The sequence below is a fragment of the Neoarius graeffei genome, chromosome 14 (assembly GCF_027579695.1).
Source record: "Neoarius graeffei isolate fNeoGra1 chromosome 14, fNeoGra1.pri, whole genome shotgun sequence".
In the NCBI taxonomy this organism is placed as follows: Eukaryota; Metazoa; Chordata; class Actinopteri; order Siluriformes; family Ariidae; genus Neoarius; species Neoarius graeffei.
In genome coordinates, this window is record NC_083582.1 from 63471854 (window position 1) to 63494219 (window position 22366).

General features: G+C 40.4%; 1 protein-coding gene across 1 annotated transcript in view; it reads left to right on the forward strand.

The window, feature by feature from the left end:
• Positions 1 to 1034: 1034 nt before the first annotated feature.
• mta3 (metastasis associated 1 family, member 3) overlaps positions 1035 to 22366 on the forward strand; it is a 68328-nt gene continuing 46996 nt past the window's right edge. Inside the window, exons 1-6 of the mRNA XM_060940214.1 lie at positions 1035 to 1277; positions 7515 to 7582; positions 9419 to 9513; positions 12224 to 12355; positions 19767 to 19830; positions 22200 to 22317. Coding sequence (XP_060796197.1) covers positions 1250 to 1277; positions 7515 to 7582; positions 9419 to 9513; positions 12224 to 12355; positions 19767 to 19830; positions 22200 to 22317 — 505 coding nt within the window. The 5' untranslated portion in view covers positions 1035 to 1249. The remainder of the gene's footprint in view (positions 1278 to 7514; positions 7583 to 9418; positions 9514 to 12223; positions 12356 to 19766; positions 19831 to 22199; positions 22318 to 22366) is intronic.

Below are 22366 nucleotides of genomic sequence, written 5' to 3' on the forward strand. Positions count from 1 at the left end.
CTGGTGACTCTAAATTGACCGTAGGTGTGAATGGTTGTCTGTGTCAGCCCTGTGATGACCTGGCGACTTGTCCAGGGTGTACCCCGTCTTTCACCCGTAGTCAGCTGGGATAGGCTCCAGCTTGCCTGCGACCCTGTAGAACAGGATAAAGCGGCTACAGATAATGAGATGAGATGAGAACATACAGGCTGTGCACTGAAACCGTACAAGCTTCCGCAGGTGATATCATGAATATTTTTTTCTGCTGTAGACAGATGGCTTTGTGCAAAATTACCCTTCTGGATGAGTGTGTAAAGGGACATGCTTTTCATCTCATCTCATTATCTCTAGCCGCTTTATCCTGTTCTACAGGGTCGCAGGCAAGCCGGAGCCTATCTCAGCTGACTACGGGCGAAAGGCGGGGTACACCCTGGACAAGTCGCCAGGTCATCACAGGGCTGACACATAGACACAGACAACCATTCACACTCACACCTACGGTCAATTTAGAGTCACCAGTTAACCTAACCTGCATGTCTTTGGACTGTGGGGGAAACCGGAGCACCCGGAGGAAACCCACGCGGACACAGGGAGAACATGCAAACTCCGCACAGAAAGGCCCTCGCCGGCCACGGGGCTCGAACCCGGACCTTCTTGCTGTGAGGCGACAGCACTAACCACTACGCCGCCCTTCATGCTTTTCATATATATATATATATATATATATATATATATATATATATATATATATATATATATAAATTGGTCCAGGATATGCACTTTAAGTCCTATTATGATAGAATTAAACAAGAATAACAATGTATTTTCCAGGCCAGGAGCTGACAGAGCATCAGTGCTACCTGTAGACCTACTTTTTAAGTTCACCTTTATGGTAAACTCACCTGAGTAATGCATAGAATTATAAACACATATCAGCAAAGTGGATAAAACCAGGTTCACCTGTAACTCAAAGTTTTGTTCTCTCCATTTGTTCACTTCCCCTGTACACTACTTCCTTTCTCCCTTAATTTACTGTATTGTGTGTGTTTCAGTCAGAGTGTGTGTGTGTGTTGAGACAGGGGCTCTCCACTAACAAAAAAAGAAAAGAAAGAAAGCCAAAGGAGAGCATTTTAAATCTCATTTAATTTCCCCCTTTTCTACAACAGTCTGTAACGTTTTAATAACTTATAATATTACATATTTTTATGTACTTATTTATTATTTTTTCTTTAGTTTATGGTTTGTTTTTTACCACTCCGGGAGGGCAGAAATGGCGGCCAACATGTACCGGGTCGGAGGTAGGCTATAACAACCCGCATTTCTGATTTCACGATGGCTGGAAGACTTTTTGAGTTGTATTTGTGTGTTTAACAAGAATGCGAATAACTTTTCTAAACACTCGGCGTGCAAACCAAGACCTTGAAACCGAACCGTGATTGAATGTGTTGTAAATGATCCTGGATGCCTGTGAGGCCTTAGTTTTAGCCGCACTAGCAAAAGAATGCTAGTTTAGTCGTTGCTAGCTATCATAAACACATCAGCTAATCTCGGTAGCTAACGCTATTAGAGGTGCAGAAATGGGCCAAATTAAATGCGCTTGTCATAAATTCACTTTTCAGCATGAAAGGAATTTTCCTTGAGAGTGTGTGGTATTTTTGCTTTTGTTTTTTTCAAACGCAGATGTGTTTTTTTCCGTACCGTTTACCATTTTTGCACACTTTGATTAGTTATGAGTCCTCAAGGCGTGCTAGCTAGCTAACTAGCATTTTACCTCAGTTTATCGCTAATCATTGAAAATCGGGTTTATTCGCTGCTAGCAGCCTAAATTCACCTCAGAGACCTCGAGGCTAATGTTAATAATGTTAACTTTGCATTCCTGTAATACAAACTCGTGTGTGTACTTAAATACTGTCTTATTATTTCTCCTCTCATTGTTTAATACAATTAGCCAGACACAGTAGTGATTAGCAGCTGCGTGCCGGTGAATCCGACATTGTTTCATGGCGGCGTTAAACCGTGGTAAGAATTTAACGCCCAAAGACAATCATCTTTATGGAGTACAAGTGACTGAACCTGTATTGGATTAACGTCTGTGATTTTTTTTTTAAATCTGTTTTAATAATTCACGCTGTGAAACACCAAATAATTAGATAAATGCAGTGCTTTCGGTTCATCCCAATGTATCGGAATGAGAAACGGATGTCTGGGCTTTTCTTTTTCTTTTCTTTCCCTCTAAACATGTCTTTTACAATCCTACATATAAGACTCCTCACCAGCCTTCTGTACATGCAGGCATCATGGTTCTTACTGTAAAAGTACAGTAATGCATGTATAAATAGGATTTTATTCACATGTTGACCTTGTAGTCCACAGGTCAAGTGATACAGGATTCACCTTTTGGTTATGACCTAACAGTTTGACTTTAAGGCTACGTTCACACTGCAGGCTGAAGTGACTCAAATCCGATCTTTTCGCCCATATGTGACCTGTATCCGATCTTTTATTGACAATATGAACGACACAGATCCGATTTTTTCAAATCCGACCCAGGCCGTTTGGATATGTGGTCCTAATTCCGATTCCTATCCGCTCTTTTCATATGCGACTTCAGTCTGAACCGCCAGGTCGCATTCATCCGACTTGCACGTCATCAACAAGCCACAAACGTCACTATTCTGCGCTGAAGTAGGCGGCGGGTCTCTCAAAAAAAAGTTACAACAACATGGCGCATAATCACGGGCGCAGATAGAGGGTGGGATTCGTCCCACCCAGATTTAAATTCACCTCGCTCGGTCCCCCCCACTTATAGGGAGGAAAAAACGTCTATGCTGTCTTTCTTTGCATAAGGCAAACCTCACGGAAAAATCAAAAGACTAATTACCGTTCGGTTTATTGAGGTGCACGGCAGTGTATACATAGTTGCAACAACTCACATAAAACAAAACAAAGACTGATATTCGGTTGGTTGGGCTGCGCAGACTGCACAGGTTGTGAGCTCGAGCTTGGTTGCTATGGTAACCCACAAGTTTGACAGGCATGTTGGGGTTGGTTTGCTGGCAGCTTTGTCCCCCCCAGTTCAAAAAACGTATCTGCGCCCCTGCGCATGACATCAATGCGAGGGACGCTTCGGGCTGTGAAGGTTCTGAATCTTCTCAATGGAAGGACGCAGAGGTTAGGGAGCTGATTTCCATTTGGGGGGATACAGCTATTCAAGCTAGATTGGATGGGTCATACCGCAACCGGGCAGTTTTACTTCCGTAAACACTGGCCATGCTCACTGCGTGTGACGTCGTCGTATCCTGCAATGCGCATGCGGAACACTTTTAGGTCGCTTTTCGTTCATACTGAGGATCACATACAAGTCGCATATATTTGTTAATGTGAACGACCTCACAAAAAAATCGGATTTCACAAAAAAATCGGAATTGAGCATTAAGCCTTCCAGTGTGAACGTAGCGCATGTGCATATCATGGGCATGTCGTACAGTTATGCAAAATATCACATGGTGGTGGGCTTCAAGATAATTTGTGGCTTATGTTCAGACGTGTGTATAAAAACAAGCAAACCTAAACTCTGTACATCCCAGGAGCACAGACTGATTTAGATGATGTTAAAGTGCATATAACGGGTAAATTCAGGAGCAAGATCAATGTAATTCTCCTCTTTTATATTAAACTTTGGTCAAATATCTGTCGCATTTTGTGCAATTTCTTTACCTTGCGCAATACCAGTAGTCTGGTTAACACCAGACCATATCACAAGTGAAATATGGTCTGGAATCCACCTATTGAATTTCTCGTAGGGGAGGTGTGGTTTACGATTGTCAACGGCCGTTTATTGGACGTTGCGAATGTCTATCATTTGGCGTATATGTAGCCCATGGCCAATCATGGCAGTTGTACCTGGTGACGTAGTTAGAGCGACGAAGAAGATGAAGAGGCAACTCTTGATCGCATTTTCCTGCTCTGGACCAAGCTGTGCCGCAGAAATCCCGAGATCGCCTGCCTCCTTTACCTGGTCTTCCACCAAGGCAGTCAGTGGCGAGACTACCACAACGACCGGGGTTTGGCTAAACCCCATCTGCTTAGCCACTAAGGGGGCTAGTTGGTAAATGAGACTTTTACCAAACCCTGTCGGGAGCAAGGCAAAGGCATCTGTCTTCGTGTCAACGAAAGACTGTAACGCCAAACGCTGTTCTTTTTTTAAAACAAACTTTTGCTCTAAACTATTCAGAACAGTGTCTAAAGCTTGATCAAAAGTTTGGTTCGTATTGCTCGCCACCATGTTAAATGTGATCCGTAAACAGTCCCAAATAAACTACAAGCTTCCGTTTGTCGAGTAGTACGCGTCACCGTCTTTCCACCCCTCCCCACTCTCTGATTGGCTCCCTAACTCAGGTGAGCCTTTAGACCATAGTTTCCATGCTGTCTTTTCAGATCGGAACGATTGTGCAAAGCAGCATGGGATTTCCCAGGCTACAATACAAGAAAAATTCAGTTGAAATCAAGCCATTTGATGCGAATTGGTCCGCCTCTGAAAAAACTCCCTCTGAATCCTACGTCAGCGCTGGTTTGTTTATGAGGAAACGACCTGGTGGTTTTCTGCAAATTTCTTCGTTATCACGTAATTATTAAAATGGTTAACAGATGTATCGTAGGAGGGTGTAGCAACACCAATCTTGATGGGATTAGTACTCATCGTTTTCCAAAAGACCGGACAATGAGAGAGAAATGGGAGCGCTTGGTCTACACAGTCTGTGCACTGAAACCGTGCAAAGCTCTCGCAGCCTGCTGGCGCTTCCGCAGATAACGTCACAAATCTGGCTCCAGACTCCCTTGGGATTTTTCCAGACGCACTTTGTTACTTTATTTTTTTCTGCTGTAGACAGATGGTCTTGTGCAAAATTACCCTTCTGGATGAGTGTGTAAAGGGACATACTTTTCATATAAAAAAAACCCCGAAATTGGTCTAGAATATGCCCTTTAACATCATCTAAATCAGTCTGTGTTCCAGGGATGTACAGGGAAATTTTTTTGTTGTTGTTGCTTGTTTTTTTGGGGGATGAGAATATATAATACACACACGCGGTAACGTCTGAACTTAAGCCACAAATTATCTTGAAGCCCACCACCATCTGATATTTTGCATTTATAAATAGGATTTTATTCACATGTTGACCTTGTAGTCCACAGGTCAAGTGATACAGTAATCACCTTTTGGTTATGACCTAACAGTTTGACTTAAAGTGCATATCCTGGACCAATTTCGTGGGTTTTTTTTTTTTAATATATGAAAGTATGTCCCTTTACACACTCATCCAGTAGGGTAATTTTGCGCAAGGCCATCTGTCTACAGCAGAAAAAAATAAAATAACAAAATGCGTCTGGAAAAATCCCAAGGGAGCCAGATTTGTGACGTCACCTGCGGAAGTGCCAGCAGGCTGCGAGAGCTTGCACAGTCTGTGTAGACCAAGTTTAGTAGCTAGCGAGTTTGCATTGAAATATGGAATTGTCGCCTGAGCTTCTAAACCCATGGATTCGTGTATCAATGCTCATCTATCTATTGTTACATAAATCATTTTTTTTCTAATTACTATTATGTATGTATATATTTCTTCATTTAGAAGAGTACAGGCTACTGTAGGAGAAAGATTTAATAAGCTACACACATGGAATCGGCCAAGCAGGGTTGTATATACATTTAATGTGTTTGACAGGTCCCAAGATCTCAAGCCCTGACACGCATATCCCTTGATACATGTGAAGTAAGTGTATTATCGCCCAGCGCTTTCGTGTCGTTTACTTTTGTGTGTGCCAATAAATAACATTATCCATGTACCACACTAACACAGGAACACCTAATTTAGAGTATAGTCTCTCTTATTTCTTACCCTGGCAACAGTCATCTTGTGAATTGCCGATTTTCTTGGTCTTTTTCTCGGCTCTGCTTTGGTCCTCGGCTTCCGGGTGCCTCGCACGAAGCACTTCTATTTCTCTCTCATTGTCCGGTCTTTTGGAAAATGATATGTACTAATCCCATCAAGATTGGTGTTGCTACACCCTCCTCCGATACATCTGTTAACCATTTTAATAATTACGTGATAACGTTGAAGAAATTTGCAGAAAACCACCAGGTCGTTTTCTCATAAACAAACCAGCGCTGACTTAGGATTCAGAAGGAGGCATCCCGCACGTGACGTCACGAAAATCAATGTTTGCCGGGAAATCCAAATGCCAAGTTTTTTCAGAGGCGGACCAATTCGCCTCAAATGGCTTGATTTCAACTGAATTTTTCTGGTATTGCACAAGGTAAAAAAAAAATTACCCAAAATGTGACAGATATTTGACCAAAGTTTAATATAAAAGAGAATTACATTGATCTTGCTCCTGAATTTACCTGTGATATGCACTTTAACATCATCTAAATCAGTCTGTTCTCCTGGGATGTACATTTTTTTTTTTTGGGGGGGGGGAAGAGATGAGTGTGTGTATGTGTGTGTATATATATATATATATATATATATATATATATATATATATATATATATATACACACACACACACACACACACACACACACACGGTAACGTCTGAACATAAGCCACAAGTTATCTTGAAGCCCACCACCATGTGATATTTTGCATAACTGTACGACAAAAGATTGTAGATTGCTGGTTTGTTTACAGTATTGGATCCAAATTGAGGGAAATATGAGGTGAAATTATTAAGGAATTCCTAGTCACAAGACCCTTCGAGCATCCATGGTACTGATCACACTACGTGGCCGATGGTTTGTGGACACCTGTATGTGGTGCTTCCCTGAACTGTTGGAATCGCACAGTTTTATAGTATGTCTTTTTATTCTGTTAGCCTTACAGTTTCCCTTACTTGGAACTAATCAGCCACACTCAAATCTAGTATAAAGCATAAAGCCTTCCCGGAAGAGTGGTGGTGGTAGTGGTTATCATCACAGCAAAGATGGGACTAAATCCAGAACAGGATTTTCAGCAAGCACGTATGGGTATGATTGGTTAGGTGTCTTTCCACAAACCTTTGGCCATATAGTGTGTAAAGATGATGGGAAATGTAATATTGTGTTGTTGTTGTTTTTTTAAGTAAATGTTAACGTCATGTGAAATAATTATTCAGATGGTAAGTCAATGTGAATAATGAATTTTTTTTTTACAAGTTTGTCATTTTGTGCATCCATTCCTAATGATAAACGAAATAGGGCTTAAAAGTTTAGCTTTATGTGCACGTCAGATACAATTATTGTGATCATAATATGCTCTTGTGAACCCTGTGGCTTGTAGCATTCCAATGATTATTTTAAAGAATTGAAATTTTCAATTTGTTATTATGCAGAAGTATGTCACTTGAGTTTGTGTGATTCAGTGACCGGAAATGTGTTATAGTCTGCATAACTGCTTTCTTGCAGCCTTTCTCTTCCAAGTACGAGCTAATTTGATCATTGTTTGTTATTAATTAACAGGCAAACCACACACAAGAATGAACTGCTGTGTTTCTTGTTGCAGATTATGTCTTTTTTGAGAATTCTTCAAGCAACCCTTATCTGATCCGGAGAATAGAGGAGCTGAATAAGGTACAGTTCTGAGACGTGATGGTGCACAGTGGATTGTTTGAGGGAGAGTAGTGTAAACTACAGGGAGTGAATATTGAACGACATGAAGCGTTTTAAATAAGTCTTCAAAAATGATTCAGGTGCTTGAGTGATGGAGTCACATTGGGCTCCTGCAGTGAAGCTCACTCCAGTTTCACTTATTTCATTTAGCTATGGATGTGTTGGAATAAAACATGAACAAATAAAAGTCCTGTTTTTCTATTCACTTGGTAAACAGTAAAAATCAAATAACCCCTGTGACTCATTTATTCCTACGCTTGATTCTTTTCCGATCCGCAGTACTCATGCTGTTTAAAATGGGAATCGGAGATGTGCTAATCCAATTCCGAGTCTCTTAAAAGTATTTCGACAGATTTGTTTGCTGTGGTGACTGTGTTTAGGTGTGTGCAAGGACACAATTTAAAAATCGTTTGAGTCAAACTGATTGTGTTGGCCAGGTTTCATATTAGATCCTGATAAGTGTATGTATTTCTTCCAGTCTCTGTTCATGTTTGTTTCTGATGCAGGTGTAATATAATATTTGGTGACAGGTGTTAAATGTGTTGTTTCCCTGGCAACCAAAAAGGTTAAACTGGTGCGCACCTGTTTCATCTGTAGCTGGTTGTCTGCAGTATAATTATTCCTCTCGGTTTGATTTTTCGCAGTATATTTCAATAAATCACAGCGCAGCCAGAAAAGAGCGGAACAGTAATGCCCAGTTCACATGATGTGGAAAAAAAATTACACAGAGCTGTCTTTAACCCTACTTTTTTATTATTATAATTTTATCTACCAGTGCAGTGTAAAATTAAAAATCCAATATTTGGGGATAGATTAATTTGTTTATCCGTAGGAAATGTAAAGAACGGGAGCGTCTGGCTCAAAATGGCAACTGGATGAGTATTCTGTAAAACATGCTAATAATAGATAGATTCTTTATTGTCATTGCACATTACTATACAACAAAACACCTGTTTGAGGGCTCAGATCACAGCAGCATATCAATAAAATAATGTACGTAACCTTTTAAAAAGCAGCATATTGGCATATGAGTAGCAGTATAAATTGCAGTATGTAATTATACAATGATGATGATCATTATCATCTGGGCGACTCCAGTCAGTCTACTACATTTTGATGTAACTTTACTTATTGTTTCAAAAACTATGAATTCACTTGTCCAGCAGATTTAATGGGATGACTAAAGGCTACTATTTTGCTTGACCAATTCTGCATCCATATAAATATCATCCGTCTTTTTTGGTCGTTAGGACCAACTTATCCAGTGGAGAGAAGAAGGTGCCAGGAGGTGTTTGTCATAAGTGAACGAGTACAGTGATGAAACAAAACAAGAATTGATTGCTTCTTGATCTCCCTGACTGTTGTCTCATGGGAAATCAAGTGTGAAGACCCATATATATATAATATATGCAACGCCAGTCTTTTTGTAATGACCTGATTTTCTGCAAACTGCTGTCAGACCGAAGAAAAGACCAGAAGTGCTTTTGTTTAAAAATAGCACGATCCTAATCAAGAAAAGTGCATTGGCTTTACTGTGCTAATGTTGACTGTAGAAAGTCCTGTAATGGTTTGTTTAGTGAAACTTGCTGAATGAACTGACAGCACGGCTTATTAGCCAACTTTATTAACAAATAGCAACCCAGAGTTTGTCTCGGTAACTTGCGCTATCATCAGCCCTGTACTGTTCACAACCTTTTATCCTGTCTCTGTTCATTAAGCAAATGTTAGGGACAGGAAAGTGTGGTTCAGGTGTGAAACCAAAAGCCAATATTGATCATGGCGTGTCCCTGCTTTCAGACGGCGAGCGGCAATGTGGAGGCAAAGGTGGTGTGTTTCTACAGGAGAAGGGACATCTCACAGAGCCTCATCCAGCTGGCAGACAAGCACGCGGAGTGAGTGAGGTTGTGAGAGATTGAGTGGAGTTTTATGTTAGTGATTGAAAATGTGTTTTAAGGGGACCACGTTTGACTAAAAACAAAGCCCATCCATGCATATCGTGTGTGTGTGTACCTTTTTCATTACAAGCCAGGATGTGCATCACGTCCCTGTGCGTCCTCTGATCTTTAGGGAGTTGCTGGTTCCACACAGCATAATTGTATGCTGGGCTTTCCTAATCCATTGTGGCTTAGGGATGCTTCACTAACTGGTATTGACAAGGGTTTGCAAGATGTAGTCAGTTTTCTAAAATAAAGATCAATGTTGGCAAAATCAAGCAAACAGAAGTATATAGATACACATCTCACGGTATGCAGCCAAACTGGCCTTGATTGGGGGAATTGACCCCTACGAAGTGGACAAAGATGCATTTTCAAGTGACTATGCAGGGCTGCCAAAGCCTGAAACTGACTTCATCAAACTTTAAAGGCTGTCTGATATATACAACTTTATTCACAGCGCGCCTTTTGGCAGATGCCGCCTGAATCGCGCAGATCCGATTTTTTTTTTTTTTAGGGGGGGCGTTGGAGTGTCTGATTATAATTTCAAAGTAAATTCTGTATTAAAATTACTAAATAAGCAAATCCGTTACAGTCCATGAAACAGGAAGTATAAGGATGAGAAAAAAACAGTTTAAATCGGGAAGCTGCGCACATTTGCGCAGTCCTGCACACCGCTCAGGACTACAGAATAGACCTAAAATGTTTTTCAAAAATGACCCTTGCGTGAGTGAAGTGACAAGTGTCAAATAGAAACGTGACAAATGAGCGATATTAAGTGTACATTACAATGTAAACGTACACTCAGAGGTTCCAGTTAGGCATTCTCCAGAGATTGTTCACATGATGTTTTGGGTTTCCACAAACAAACTTAAACACGATTGTTTATTTAAACAACTTACCACTTATAAAATGATCGGAGCAGACTTTGCTGTGTTTGGAAGGCTGATAATCCTTGCGGTTGATTCTCGCAAGCCATAGATTTCTCCTTTGTATGCTGAGTTTCTTTGTTTGCTCGCCTTCGTGCTCCCGTACAGTGGGAATTCCATAAAAGCTCCGCTTGACTTCATCATCTGACCTATTACGACAGCCGTGAATACAACAGTTTGCACCATTGCTAGCTTTAAATAAATGTAAATAATATATAAATGAATGTAACTCGCGCGCTACAATGTGTGCTCAGTGACCCGTACGGTAAGCTAGCCCTCCAAGATGGCCGCCACCAGGGAATCCCTGACTCTGTGACGTCATGTGAAAACTATCTATAGAGTGTATTTCTGATTAGTTTAAAGTGATCTTCGTTGAAAAGAACAGTGCTTTTCTTTCAAAAATAAGGACATTTCAAAGTGACCCCAAACTTTTGAACGGTAGTGTAATTTCATAAGATTTTTTTTTTTTCCTTGATTAAAAAGGTGCAAGTTTGATCATGTCAAAATGATGGAAGATCTGGATAACTTGGAGTGTTCTGAGTGCAAAAAGATACAGCATGTGTGGCTAGCTTTTATAATGACCAAGATAGGAGCTTAAAGGTCAAGGTAGTGAAATTACCCTTTATGCCAAAATTATACCAGATTTTAACAACGACCTGTCACAGATTCCCTGGTTGTCCATGTTGTGATACCCTTTTGGAGAAGGTTAACTGCTTGTCCATTCTGGAAGAGTGGTGTAAAGTGATGCTGTTAAATGGTGCTGGAAACGATGCATCTGAAACAGTAGCGAACTTGACCACGGTTGAAATGCTTTTGCTGATACCTTTTGTGGTGCTTTTTCCACCAGTCCAGTTTGATTCATGTCCTAATGCAATGCTATTATTATTGCTTCTTGTCTTCCATTTCACCATCTGGTGGTTTGGATAATAACAGTAATGAAGAATATGCTGGAACAGTTTCTTATGACTCTAAATAATTTTTCAGATCGTTTCACTTCCCAAATAGATGGCGGGGCGCTGATGAATGAACATCTGTTTGGTTTTTCTATTAATGTGTTAAACTTTTTTAGAAACTTTTGTACTTCATACCTCTTAACTCATCATCTTAAATGTTAATTTTGCCGAATTTTCTTTCTTCTTCTTTCTTTCTTTCTTTCTTTCTTTCTTTCTTTCTTTCTTCTTCTTTCTTTCTTTCTTTCTTTCTTTCTTCTTTCTTTCTTTCTTTCTTTCTTTCTTTCTTTCTTTCTTTCTTTCTTTCTTTCTTTCTTTCTTTCTTTCTTTCTTTCTTCTTTCTTTCTTTCTTTCTTTCTTTCTTTCTTTCTTTCTTTCTTTCTTTCTTTCTTTCTTTCTTTCTTTCTTCTTTCTTTCTTTCTTTCTTTCTTTCTTCTTCTTTCTTTCTTTCTTTCTTTCTTTCTTTCTTCTTCTTTCTTTCTTTCTTTCTTTCTTTCTTTCTTTCTCTTCTTTCTTTCTTTCTTTCTTTCTTTCTTTCTTTCTTTCTTTCTTTCTTTCTTTCCTTTCTTTCTTTCTTTCTTTCTTTCTTTCTTTCTTTCTTTCTTTCTTTCTTTCTTTCTTTCTTTCTTTCTTTCTTTCTTTCTTGTGCAGTGGTTGATGAGAGATTTTTTTTTTGTGTGCGCGCGCTGCATTACATTTCTGGTCATCTATGTAAATGTCTCTTTTTGTAACCGGAGCACTCGGCTTGTTCTAAGGGTCTGTGTGTGTCCATGCTTGTGTGTTTGTGAGAGCAGAAGACTTGGAGGAAGAGAAGGAGACGCCTACAGAACCAGAGCTTAGCGAGAAGCAGAAACATCAGCTCCGACACAGAGAGCTTTTTCTGTCCCGGCAGTATGAATCACTCCCCGCCACACACATCAGGTAAACACACACACAGACTTGCTTCCAGAAACTACATGCACGGTCAGCATAGAACATACATAGAGGGGTTGCTGTGACATCGGCCAAGTTTATACAACATCAAGGTGTGTGTGTGTGTATGCTCATATAGATGTCTGCCTTTACGTTAGGGGAGGTGTCACACAAACTAAACCAGAGTTTACAGGAAATGGAAAGCGAAAACGAGACGAAGTGTAGAAGAAGGCACAAGCATAACCTTGATTTGTGCTGTGGCTAAGAATGATGATGGTGCGGAAAACGACACCTCGTGTGATCAAATACAAACCAAGTTCGTTTGCACTGAAAACATTTCTGGAACATTTTTATTCATCTGTTTCAAGCTGCATCAAAGGATTCATGTATTCAAACTTTTCAATTCAACTAGTGTCTAAATCCACATTTCTAGCGATCGCGGAATGATGGATGCATTAAAGTTCTTTTAGAAATGAGCTCCTGTTGTTTGTCACCTGCATTGTGTCTCTTAACTGGAAGGTCAGGAGTTTAGAAGTGCACAGTCCTACAGGAACCATTAAATTGGCCATAATGTTGAGAGCTACCGCCAGTATAAATCGTCACACTTTTTCTATTTCTTTGTTGCAATATTGTGTAATACAATATATCAGTACTACAATATTGATTGTAGTTATCTGAAAAAAAATCTATTAAAGATTAATGTGATCATGCAATGCTGGAAAAAGAGCCTGATAGAAACTAATTTATAACAGTCCGTGAGAGTTTTATCATGTTACGCCAAACGTATAGCATGAATAGGCTGTTAGTTAAACTGATATATTTGTTGGTCAGTGCCTGTCCTGAGCGAATATGTCTGAGATTTTTAATGGGGTAGTCTTTGAGAAAATGGTGGCGACACGGCCCTGGCTTCTCCAGCCGACAGAAGACAAAGTAGAGGATGCGATTTTGTTGTTTACATTACTTTAATGGCATTTAGCAGACTCTCTTGTCCAGCGCGATGTACAGCATTGGGATGCCTTGCTCAAGGGCACTTCAGCCATTCTTGTTGGTCCAGGGAATCGAACTGGCGACCTTTTGGTCCCAAAGCTGATTCTCCTAACTCTTAGGCCATAACTTCCCTACATGGCACTTGAGATATACACTACCATTCAAAAGTTTGGGGTCACCCAGACAATTTTGTGTTTTCCATGAAAAGTCACACTTTTATTTACCACCATAAGTTGTAAAATGAATAGAAAATATAGTCAAGACATTTTTCTGGCCATTTTGAGCATTTAATCGACCCCACAAATGTGATGCTCCAGAAACTCAATCTGCTCAAAGGAAGGTCAGTTTTATAGCTTCTCTAAAGAGCTCAACTGTTTTCAGCTGTGCTAACATGATTGTACAAGGGTTTTCTAATCCTCCATTAGCCTTCTGAGGCAATGAGCAAACACATTGTACCATTAGAACACTGGAGTGAGAGTTGCTGGAAATGGGCCTCTATACACCTATGGAGATATTGCACCAAAAACCAGACATTTGCAGCTAGAATAGTCATTTACCACATTAGCAATGTATAGAGTGGATTTCTGATTAGTTTAAAGTGATCTTCATTGAAAAGAACAGCGCTTTTCTTTCAAAAATAAGGACATTTCAAAGTGACCCAAACCTTTGAACGGTAGTGTATTTGTTGGAGTATTATTATAAAACCCTTGATAAAATCTTCAGAAGGCGGCTCACAATGTCTAGCACTTGATCCTACTGAGACTTTTGCGATCTTCATTAGTCAAAGCTGCATTGAAATGTTAATTAAGAGTGAGCTTGATAGGTTTAGCCAACACCTGCTGTGTGCTCTGAGATTTGTATTTTTCAGAAAAGAAAAGGAAATGTGCTGTTATTCTGGGCTCTATTGATTTTTAAATGTACTGTTTGGAAAATCAAGGAGAAGAATGAAAGCCTGTGAAATTGCTCCAGCGCTATTTGACAGACTCGTGCTTCATTTCAACCTCCATCCTCCTACCAGAGCTAATTTTCCCCCATGTCACCTTTTTTCCCATCTCACCTCACATTCCTCCTCTTTTCTCACTTTTTCATTCACACTTTTTTTTTTCTTTCTGTAATCTTGCATCTCATGTCACTTCCTCCCCCCCACTGTGCCACGGTCTGTGTGCAAGGCTTGGTGTGTGAGAGAGAGCACCCGTGCTATGGTTCCCACATTTCGTAGTCATAAAATGTGATGGGTCTAGGTCAAAGGTTAGTGATATGATTCTACTGAAATGTAAAAATGTATTTTTAAAGAACCAAATCATGATAATGTGTAGAGAATATCCCATGTCACCATTTTGTTTTCCCAAGGGATGTCTGTTTTACACACACACAAACACAACCATTATGTTTAAAATATGGAACCTGAGGTGTTCCGCAAATGTTAAATGAGTAAAGGATTGTCTCGTGCATTGTTTTCCCATTGATTTCTATTCCCTAAGGGGCTGTTTGTGTTCTGTATCGGTCATTAAACTAGAGATGTCTCTGTCTTGGTGACAAAAATACATTGTTGACGCAAGTTGCCTTTTGCCCAAATCTTAGATACAAATAAACATACAACTTCCCCTGACAGTCTTTAGTTGGAAGAATTCATTCAATGTGATGTTGATCTCCTCTTGTCCAATATCGGTTTCTCTGACGTTATTTTCTTCTATCTGGACATCCTCCTCTTCGACATTCTTCATCTATGACGTTACGGTCAGCTAAAAGAGAAAAAGTCAGAGCTTTTTACACTGACGAGCTGGGTAAACATAGTCTGGCTAACGCGACAAAGCTCTACGAGCTATTGGTCTGGCCAAGATATTAAGCCCAACCGTTTCCCAGAGCCCGTGGTTGACCCGCCTCCCTGAAATGCCTCAGTTTGCTACTGGTCGAAGCCAGAAAAGGCTGTGACGAAGCTTAAACCAATCACATCACTCTTTCCTCTGACGTATGCGACGCGACGGGGCTAACTGGTAGATTAAACTCTTACCGAAGCCGGTCGGGAGCAAGGCGAAAACGTCCTTCCTTTCAATAAATACCTCCAGGGCTGCTCTTTGCTCCGTTTTCAATGAGAACTTCCCGTTGAATGCTTTCAATACAGCATGTATGTGTAATAGATGCGGAAGCGTGAATGAAGCGCTTCCGGCATAGATTCTGTAAACAATCTATGGCTTCCGGTCGCAGTTCTACTACGTCAGTGCCTTGAACACGCCTCTACCCAGGGCCGTTGGAGATGCTCAAAGTTGATTGGTTCCCGATTTTTCGGGAGCTTGGAAGAGCTGTAGATAGCTTGCCTGGCCAGACTAAGCTTGCAACAGGCCCTCGTGTTGCGTCACGCTTAGGATGGGCGGGCCCAGGCTAGGGTAAACATGGAATGGAAGGAAAGTGCATCATCTTGCCTGAAGAACTAGATTGATCTTCACTAATCGGAGTGTTCTCAACTTCTAAATATGAAACAAATAAAATATAAGTTTTGTGTGTGTGTGTGTGTGTGTGTCTGATATTCATACTTTATGTTGCGTCTCACGTGTATTGCTCTAGGATGTAGTGCTACAAAGACTCTGGGTCTTTGAATAAAATGGCCCAGTGATCTAGGATTCAAATGGTCTTGTTTGGACTTTCCACAAAAAAAAAATTGTCACTGTCTAAAATAATTAGTAAACAAATAAAATCTCTTAGTAACAAACCAATTGCCTTTTATGTCACTACACAGTTCTAAGAGACAAACCGAAATTACCTCATAGGTGTGTGCTCATTTGTTACGATTTCCTAGACATTAGGCTCAAATAAGCGTAGTTTGGTCTTGCTCTTTCATAAAATTTTATTGAAAATTAAAACTTTTAGATATACACCTATACCAGAATACATAAATTATCAGATAAGTAGACGGAACATTTTGTATGAAAACAGAATCTATTGTATAGTTTATCAAAATTGTAAAATGACAAACATTCTAATACAATTAATATTTAATGACTTTAAACATTTCAAAAATACAACTTCTTACCTGCTTGAGAAGTCCATGGTCTCCAAGTTTTGCAGAAGCACTAGAAAATTTCTTCACTGGGTTTCACAAAGATGTGAACTTTCTTGGCTGAAGGGCAGAATGCAAAATTCTGGAACTGTTGGCATTTTATATAGCGATTCCACCATATTGTTTGTGGGCGTGTCTAAGTCACACCTTTTTTAGAAAGACAGTGGCGGGGGAAATTGTATCTCACATTTGGGCAAAAGACAACTTGTCACCAATGTACTTTTGTCATCCAGACAAAGACATCCCTAGTTTTATGACAGATAGCACACTGTCCTTACACACAGATTATCTCATCTCATTATCTGTAGCCGCTTTATCCTGTTCTACAGGGTCGCAGGCAAACTGGAGCCTATCCCAGCTGACTACGGGCGAAAGGCGGGGTACACCCTGGACAAGTCGCCAGGTCATCACAGGGCTGACACATAGACACAGACAACCATTCACACCTACGGTCAATTTAGAGTCACCAGTTAACCTAACCTGCATGTCTTTGGACTGTGGGGGAAACCGGAGCACCCGGAGGAAACCCACACGGACACGGGGAGAACATGCAAACTCCACACAGAAAGGCCCTCGCCGGCCACGGGGCTCGAACCCGGACCTTCTTGCTGTGAGGCGACAGCGCTAACCACTACACACAGATTATCTGCCACACAGATTATCACTTTGCTTAAACCTTTCACCTGTGGAGAAAACATTCACCTCCTATTCCCATACAGGATAGTATGAATCCAAGTAAAGAAAACAACGGTTTATGGTCCAGGACAGGATGGGTCCAGCTAGTAATGTAATTTGTGTGTTTATTTGCATCTAACTTTTGAGCAAAAGACAATTTTTGTCATCTAGACAGAGATATCCCTAGTTTTGTGACAGAAAAGGAGGGCGTGGTAGTCAGGAGGCTGTGATAGTCGTCTTAGACTTCCAAAAGGCATTTGATTCAATCAGGCGAGACATGGTTTTCCATCCTTTATGCTTATGGAATCTCTCCAACTGTTGTTGAAACTATCAAGACAATGTACATTAACAAATTATGGCCTATGTGTAGTCTTCGGTCCTAACAACGGCCTAACCCTAAAGCGCAGATGAAGCTCCCGTCACCCTGCAGTCCACCTTGCTGACCTTGACTTTGCCGGTGACATTGCACTCCTCGAAGACACCATCAGTTCTGCCAAGGCTCTTCATTACATTGAGTTGGCTTCTCAGGTTGTTGGCCTCCAGCTAAATGCACAGAAAACCAAAGTAATGTATCGGACCCTGTTGATTAACGACCCCCTCCATGCTCTAGACCAGGGGTTCTCAACCTTTTTCTACTTTCAGGCCCACCTGTTCATACTTGTAACGAGTCGGGCCCATTAAAAAAAGATCCCCAATTATTTTGGCTCATCTATTCTATTAGAATCTAATAATCTATTGTAAAGTGTATTAATGGGATGCAACATCACTTCCTGTTACAGATGGGAGCCCAGGAATTAAATGAATGTAATAAAAACAAACTGTTATTAATTGTAGGTATTGTATGTAAAACTGTATGGATGTACCAGAAGCCAAACCATGCATGCAGGGCATTCTCAGTCAAAAGGGATTAATGATCCAAAAGTGGAGTCTGGGCGATTAACACAAGAACTTATTGCCATGTTTGTGTGCAGCAAGCAAGTTATTAAAACCAAGAAGTACACTCAAAAGAAGTGGATATAGAAACCACTCAGTGGGATTAGATCCTTACACGCTAACAAAGAGAGATCCTATTGTAGCTGTAACTAAATACAAAGACAATAGTTATGCATACTATTAATTAACTTAATGTGAAGATAATTAACAGATTTAAGTTTTTTTTTTTAAAGATTGTGTATAGTTTTGTCTTTTGTATTTGTAATTATTTGTATCTGTACACGCATGACCCCACCAGCCCTGTTGATCAACTTATCATATTTAAATAAAGTTGTTTGTTCATTCATTCATTGTGAGCTGGAAAATTATCCATCTGTTGAGTTCCCCGACATCTCAAACTACCTGGTGCTGCAGACATCGTTCTACACAGACACACAGATGAAAACCTGGAAGAGCATGGAGGAGAACAACTTTTTATATACTGTATGGCTGGGTTAAAGATCTGGGGATCAGGACACTACAGGATAAATCCTGTATTGTTTTTGCCCGGGTAAATAGGAGTTTCTGGGCTTTTTGTCCATGTCTTTGTGATGGTTGCTAGGACACAAGTGTTAGTATCAGGTGTAAACAAACCAGTCACTCAATTCTCAATCCTCCCTGCTCTTCTCTTCTAGCAGGCATCACAGAGCCGTATAATTTACCCACAAACGTATTTATTTATTTATTCATCCCACTCTGCTTGCGCTCTCTCTCTCTTTCTCTCTCTGTGTGCGGGTTAAATGTAGAGGAGGAATGTGACAAAATAAGGGCTTGTTCTTAATTTACCCACAGTTTACTGGATTTGGGACACTACGACATCCTGAACCATTTAGTATTTGGCTTCAAACTTGGAAAAAAATTCGTGGCCCACTAGACGGCGCTTCACGACCCACTAATTGAGAAACACTGCTCTGGACAACTCGACTATAAAGAACTTTGTGACTTTAAGTACCTGAGCAGTTGGACAAGTATGCTTCATGATATTGAATGTCGAAAAGCCAAAGCACATGGTGCCCTCAATCCCCTAAACAAAGTCTGGGCCACATCTCTGACCAGGGGAACTAAGATCAGGGTTTTTAAAGTGTCAGTCGAATCCATACTGTTGTATGGCTCAGAATCTTGGCCCTTGACCAAAACCCAGGAAAAGTCCCTGGATGGTACCAATACTCGTACGCTGCGAAGAGTTCTCAGCGTATCCTGGCGTGATCGCTGGTCTAACGATCAGCTCTGTGGCATCTTACCCCACCTCTCCTGTATCATCAGGGAATGATGCCCTGTTCTTTGTGGTCATGTTATGTGGCATGACCAACCTGCGGTGCAAGTGTTGGTCTGGGAGCCTGACGCAAAGCACAAGGTTGGCTGACCGCGTACCACTTTGAAGCTGGTACTTGAAAGGGACACAGGCCTACTGAGTGACCACCTATGGCCAACAGGCAGGCCTGGGCAAAGATATCTCTGCAAGCCTTTGGCCTGCCGGATGTCTGATGGTGGTGATGAGAGATACAGAAGAATACAAGCAGCCCCTTGAGGAATAGAAAGTAATGGGGAAAATGGTGTATGTGGCATTCCTTTATTGATTTAACATTTGCAGAACACTTCATATTTCATGTTTTAAGCGGTGTGTGTGTGTGTGTGTGTGTGTGTGAGAGAGAGTGAGTGGGTGTTATGTTTTTAACATCTGTGGGGTGTGTCTGATTCTGAAAGCTGCTTTGTGTCTGCTTGTTTTTCCAGGGGGAAGTGCAGTGTGGCCCTCCTCAATGAGACTGAATCAGTACTGTCCTATCTGGACAAAGAGGTACCCCAGTGCTGCCTTTCACAAGCGGGTTATTTATTTATTTATTTATTTATTTTTAAATATAAATAGCATTGTGAAAACTGACAATCATACACAAATAATTGAGCATTTTTTCAAGCTAACCTATGTCTGCAATTTATATATTCTGTGTAAGAGTACCACAGATAAGTATTTCGACATGTTTTTTGCAGATTTAGGCATAATCAGCTGCATTCTAAGAGGTAATTTTTAGAAGGAAATGGATATGAGAGAAAGCCGATCTTCGTAGCTTTTATTCAGCTTTTCAACACTGAGAAACTAAACTGAAAGCTTGCGCATTAGGAATCAGAAGCCCCTTTTGCATATGAAATCTGTTAATGCAAGAGGTACACTACCGTTCAAAAGTTTGGGGTCACCCAGACAATTTTGTGTTTTCCATGAAAAGTCACACTTTTATTTACCACCGTAAGTTGTAAAATGAATAGAAAATATAGTCAAGACATTTTTCTGGCCATTTTGAGCATTTAATCGACCCCACAAATGTGATGCTCCAGAAACTCAATGTGCTCAAAGGAAGGTCAGTTTTATAGCTTCTCTAAAGAGCTAAACTGTTTTCAGCTGTGCTAACATGATTGTACAAGGGTTTTCTAATCATCCATTAGCCTTCTGAGGCAATGAGCAAACACATTGTACCATTAGAACACTGGAGTGATAGTTGCTGGAAATGGGCCTCTATACACCTATGGAGATATTGCACCAAAAACCAGACATTTGCAGCTAGAATAGTCATTTACCACATTAGCAATGTATAGAGTGGATTTCTGATTAGTTTAAAGTGATTTTCATTGAAAAGAACAGTGCTTTCCTTTCAAAAATAAGGACGTTTCAAAGTGACCCCAAACTTTTAAACAGTAGTGTAAAAACATGGAATAGATACCAAATTTTCATTCCTACTCAGTCTTCCATAAGAAAAGTGTATTCCCACCTGACTATATTTAATGGAATGCTACAGAGTGCGAACAACTGCGAGACCGGATGTGATGTATAATTCACAAGGCAGCAAGTCCACTGTTGTGAAAAGCCCAAGCTGAGATGTTATCTGGTTAGCAATATGGCGCAGGTCGAGCTGCATTATGCTTTCTGTTGAGAATTCACTTCCTGTTTCTGAATATTTGTTTTGTTCAAGCAGGGTCTGTCTGATACATTTTTGCTGATATTTAACATTTGCTTGTTGTTTTGAGTTTGCTGCCAATTGCCTGACACTGAGGCTAGGGCTGCACAATTAATCGAATTTAATCGAAAATCGCGATTTTGGCTGCCACGATTAAATTAAATGAAAATCGCGATTTATTTCCATTTAAAATGCGAGCTCTGCTGCATATCTGATCAAGCACTTTTTGACCAGTACTCCGCCAAACTATTAGGGGGCGAACCGACACATGTAAGGTTTCATTACTCCGCCTAAATAAGCAAGCAAGCCAAGTGCGCAGAGCTTCAGTGCAGCGGTATCTTCAAGGGGTGATAGCGTGAGAGTAGGTAACAGATTGAGGTGAGAGAGAAAAGCTAACTATGTCGGAACAACAGACTATTTAGCACTGGAGGCAATGTTGTGACCTGCCTTCGCTCATGTTTAAAGCCAGAGCATGTTGCTAGGCTGCTCTTTCTAGCTAAAAACTTTTAGGCCTCAGTATAATGCTATGTAATTGTTGCAATTGAGTTTTCAGTTCCTTCATCCTTTGGTAATTTCTTGGATAAATTTCATTTATTTGTCATTTGGAAATCAGAATTTCTCTTTTAAATTTCATTCTGCACTGAAAGCTGTTCATATTGTTTGTTTGAATATAGTGAAATAAAATTTAAGTGATTTCCCTAAGATCAAGAATAATCGTGATTAATAATCGTGATTACAATTTTGATCAAGATAATCGTGATTATCATTTTTTCCATAATCGTGCAGCCCTAACTGAGGCAGTATGAGTAATTCCATCGCAATAGCACTACATCATTTAGGTCACCGCCAGCAACGTCACGACTGGTCGCAGCACGTAAATCTGACGGTTCTGATTCCCACTGGAGCCGTGGCAGATGATTTCCGTAAATGTTACTAGGTCTTCAGGGGATAGGTTAATGTTTCGACCTTGCTGTTTTACTCCCATTCCTACCGGACATCGTTACAGCATAATAGCAGAAAACATATGTAGTCGAGTGGGAATGGGGTATAAATCTACGATTTGAGTTCTGTTAATCTGCTTTGTGACTATGTATGCTGTAAAAAGAGCTGTACAAATCAAACTGAATTGAATTCAGAGATGTCATATTTTGCAAGCCACTTCAGAGTGGGTTTTGTTTTTCATTTCTCATGTCTGCCTCTTTCTGTCTATCTCTTATAGGATGCCTTTTTTTACTCCCTGGTGTATGACCCAACACAGAAGACCCTGCTGGCAGACAAAGGGGAGATCCGTGTGGGCCCCCGCTTTCAAGCTGACGTCCCAGACATGCTCCAGGAAGGTGATCAGAACACAAACTCTCACACTGACGTGTCCGTTTTGTGATTTTT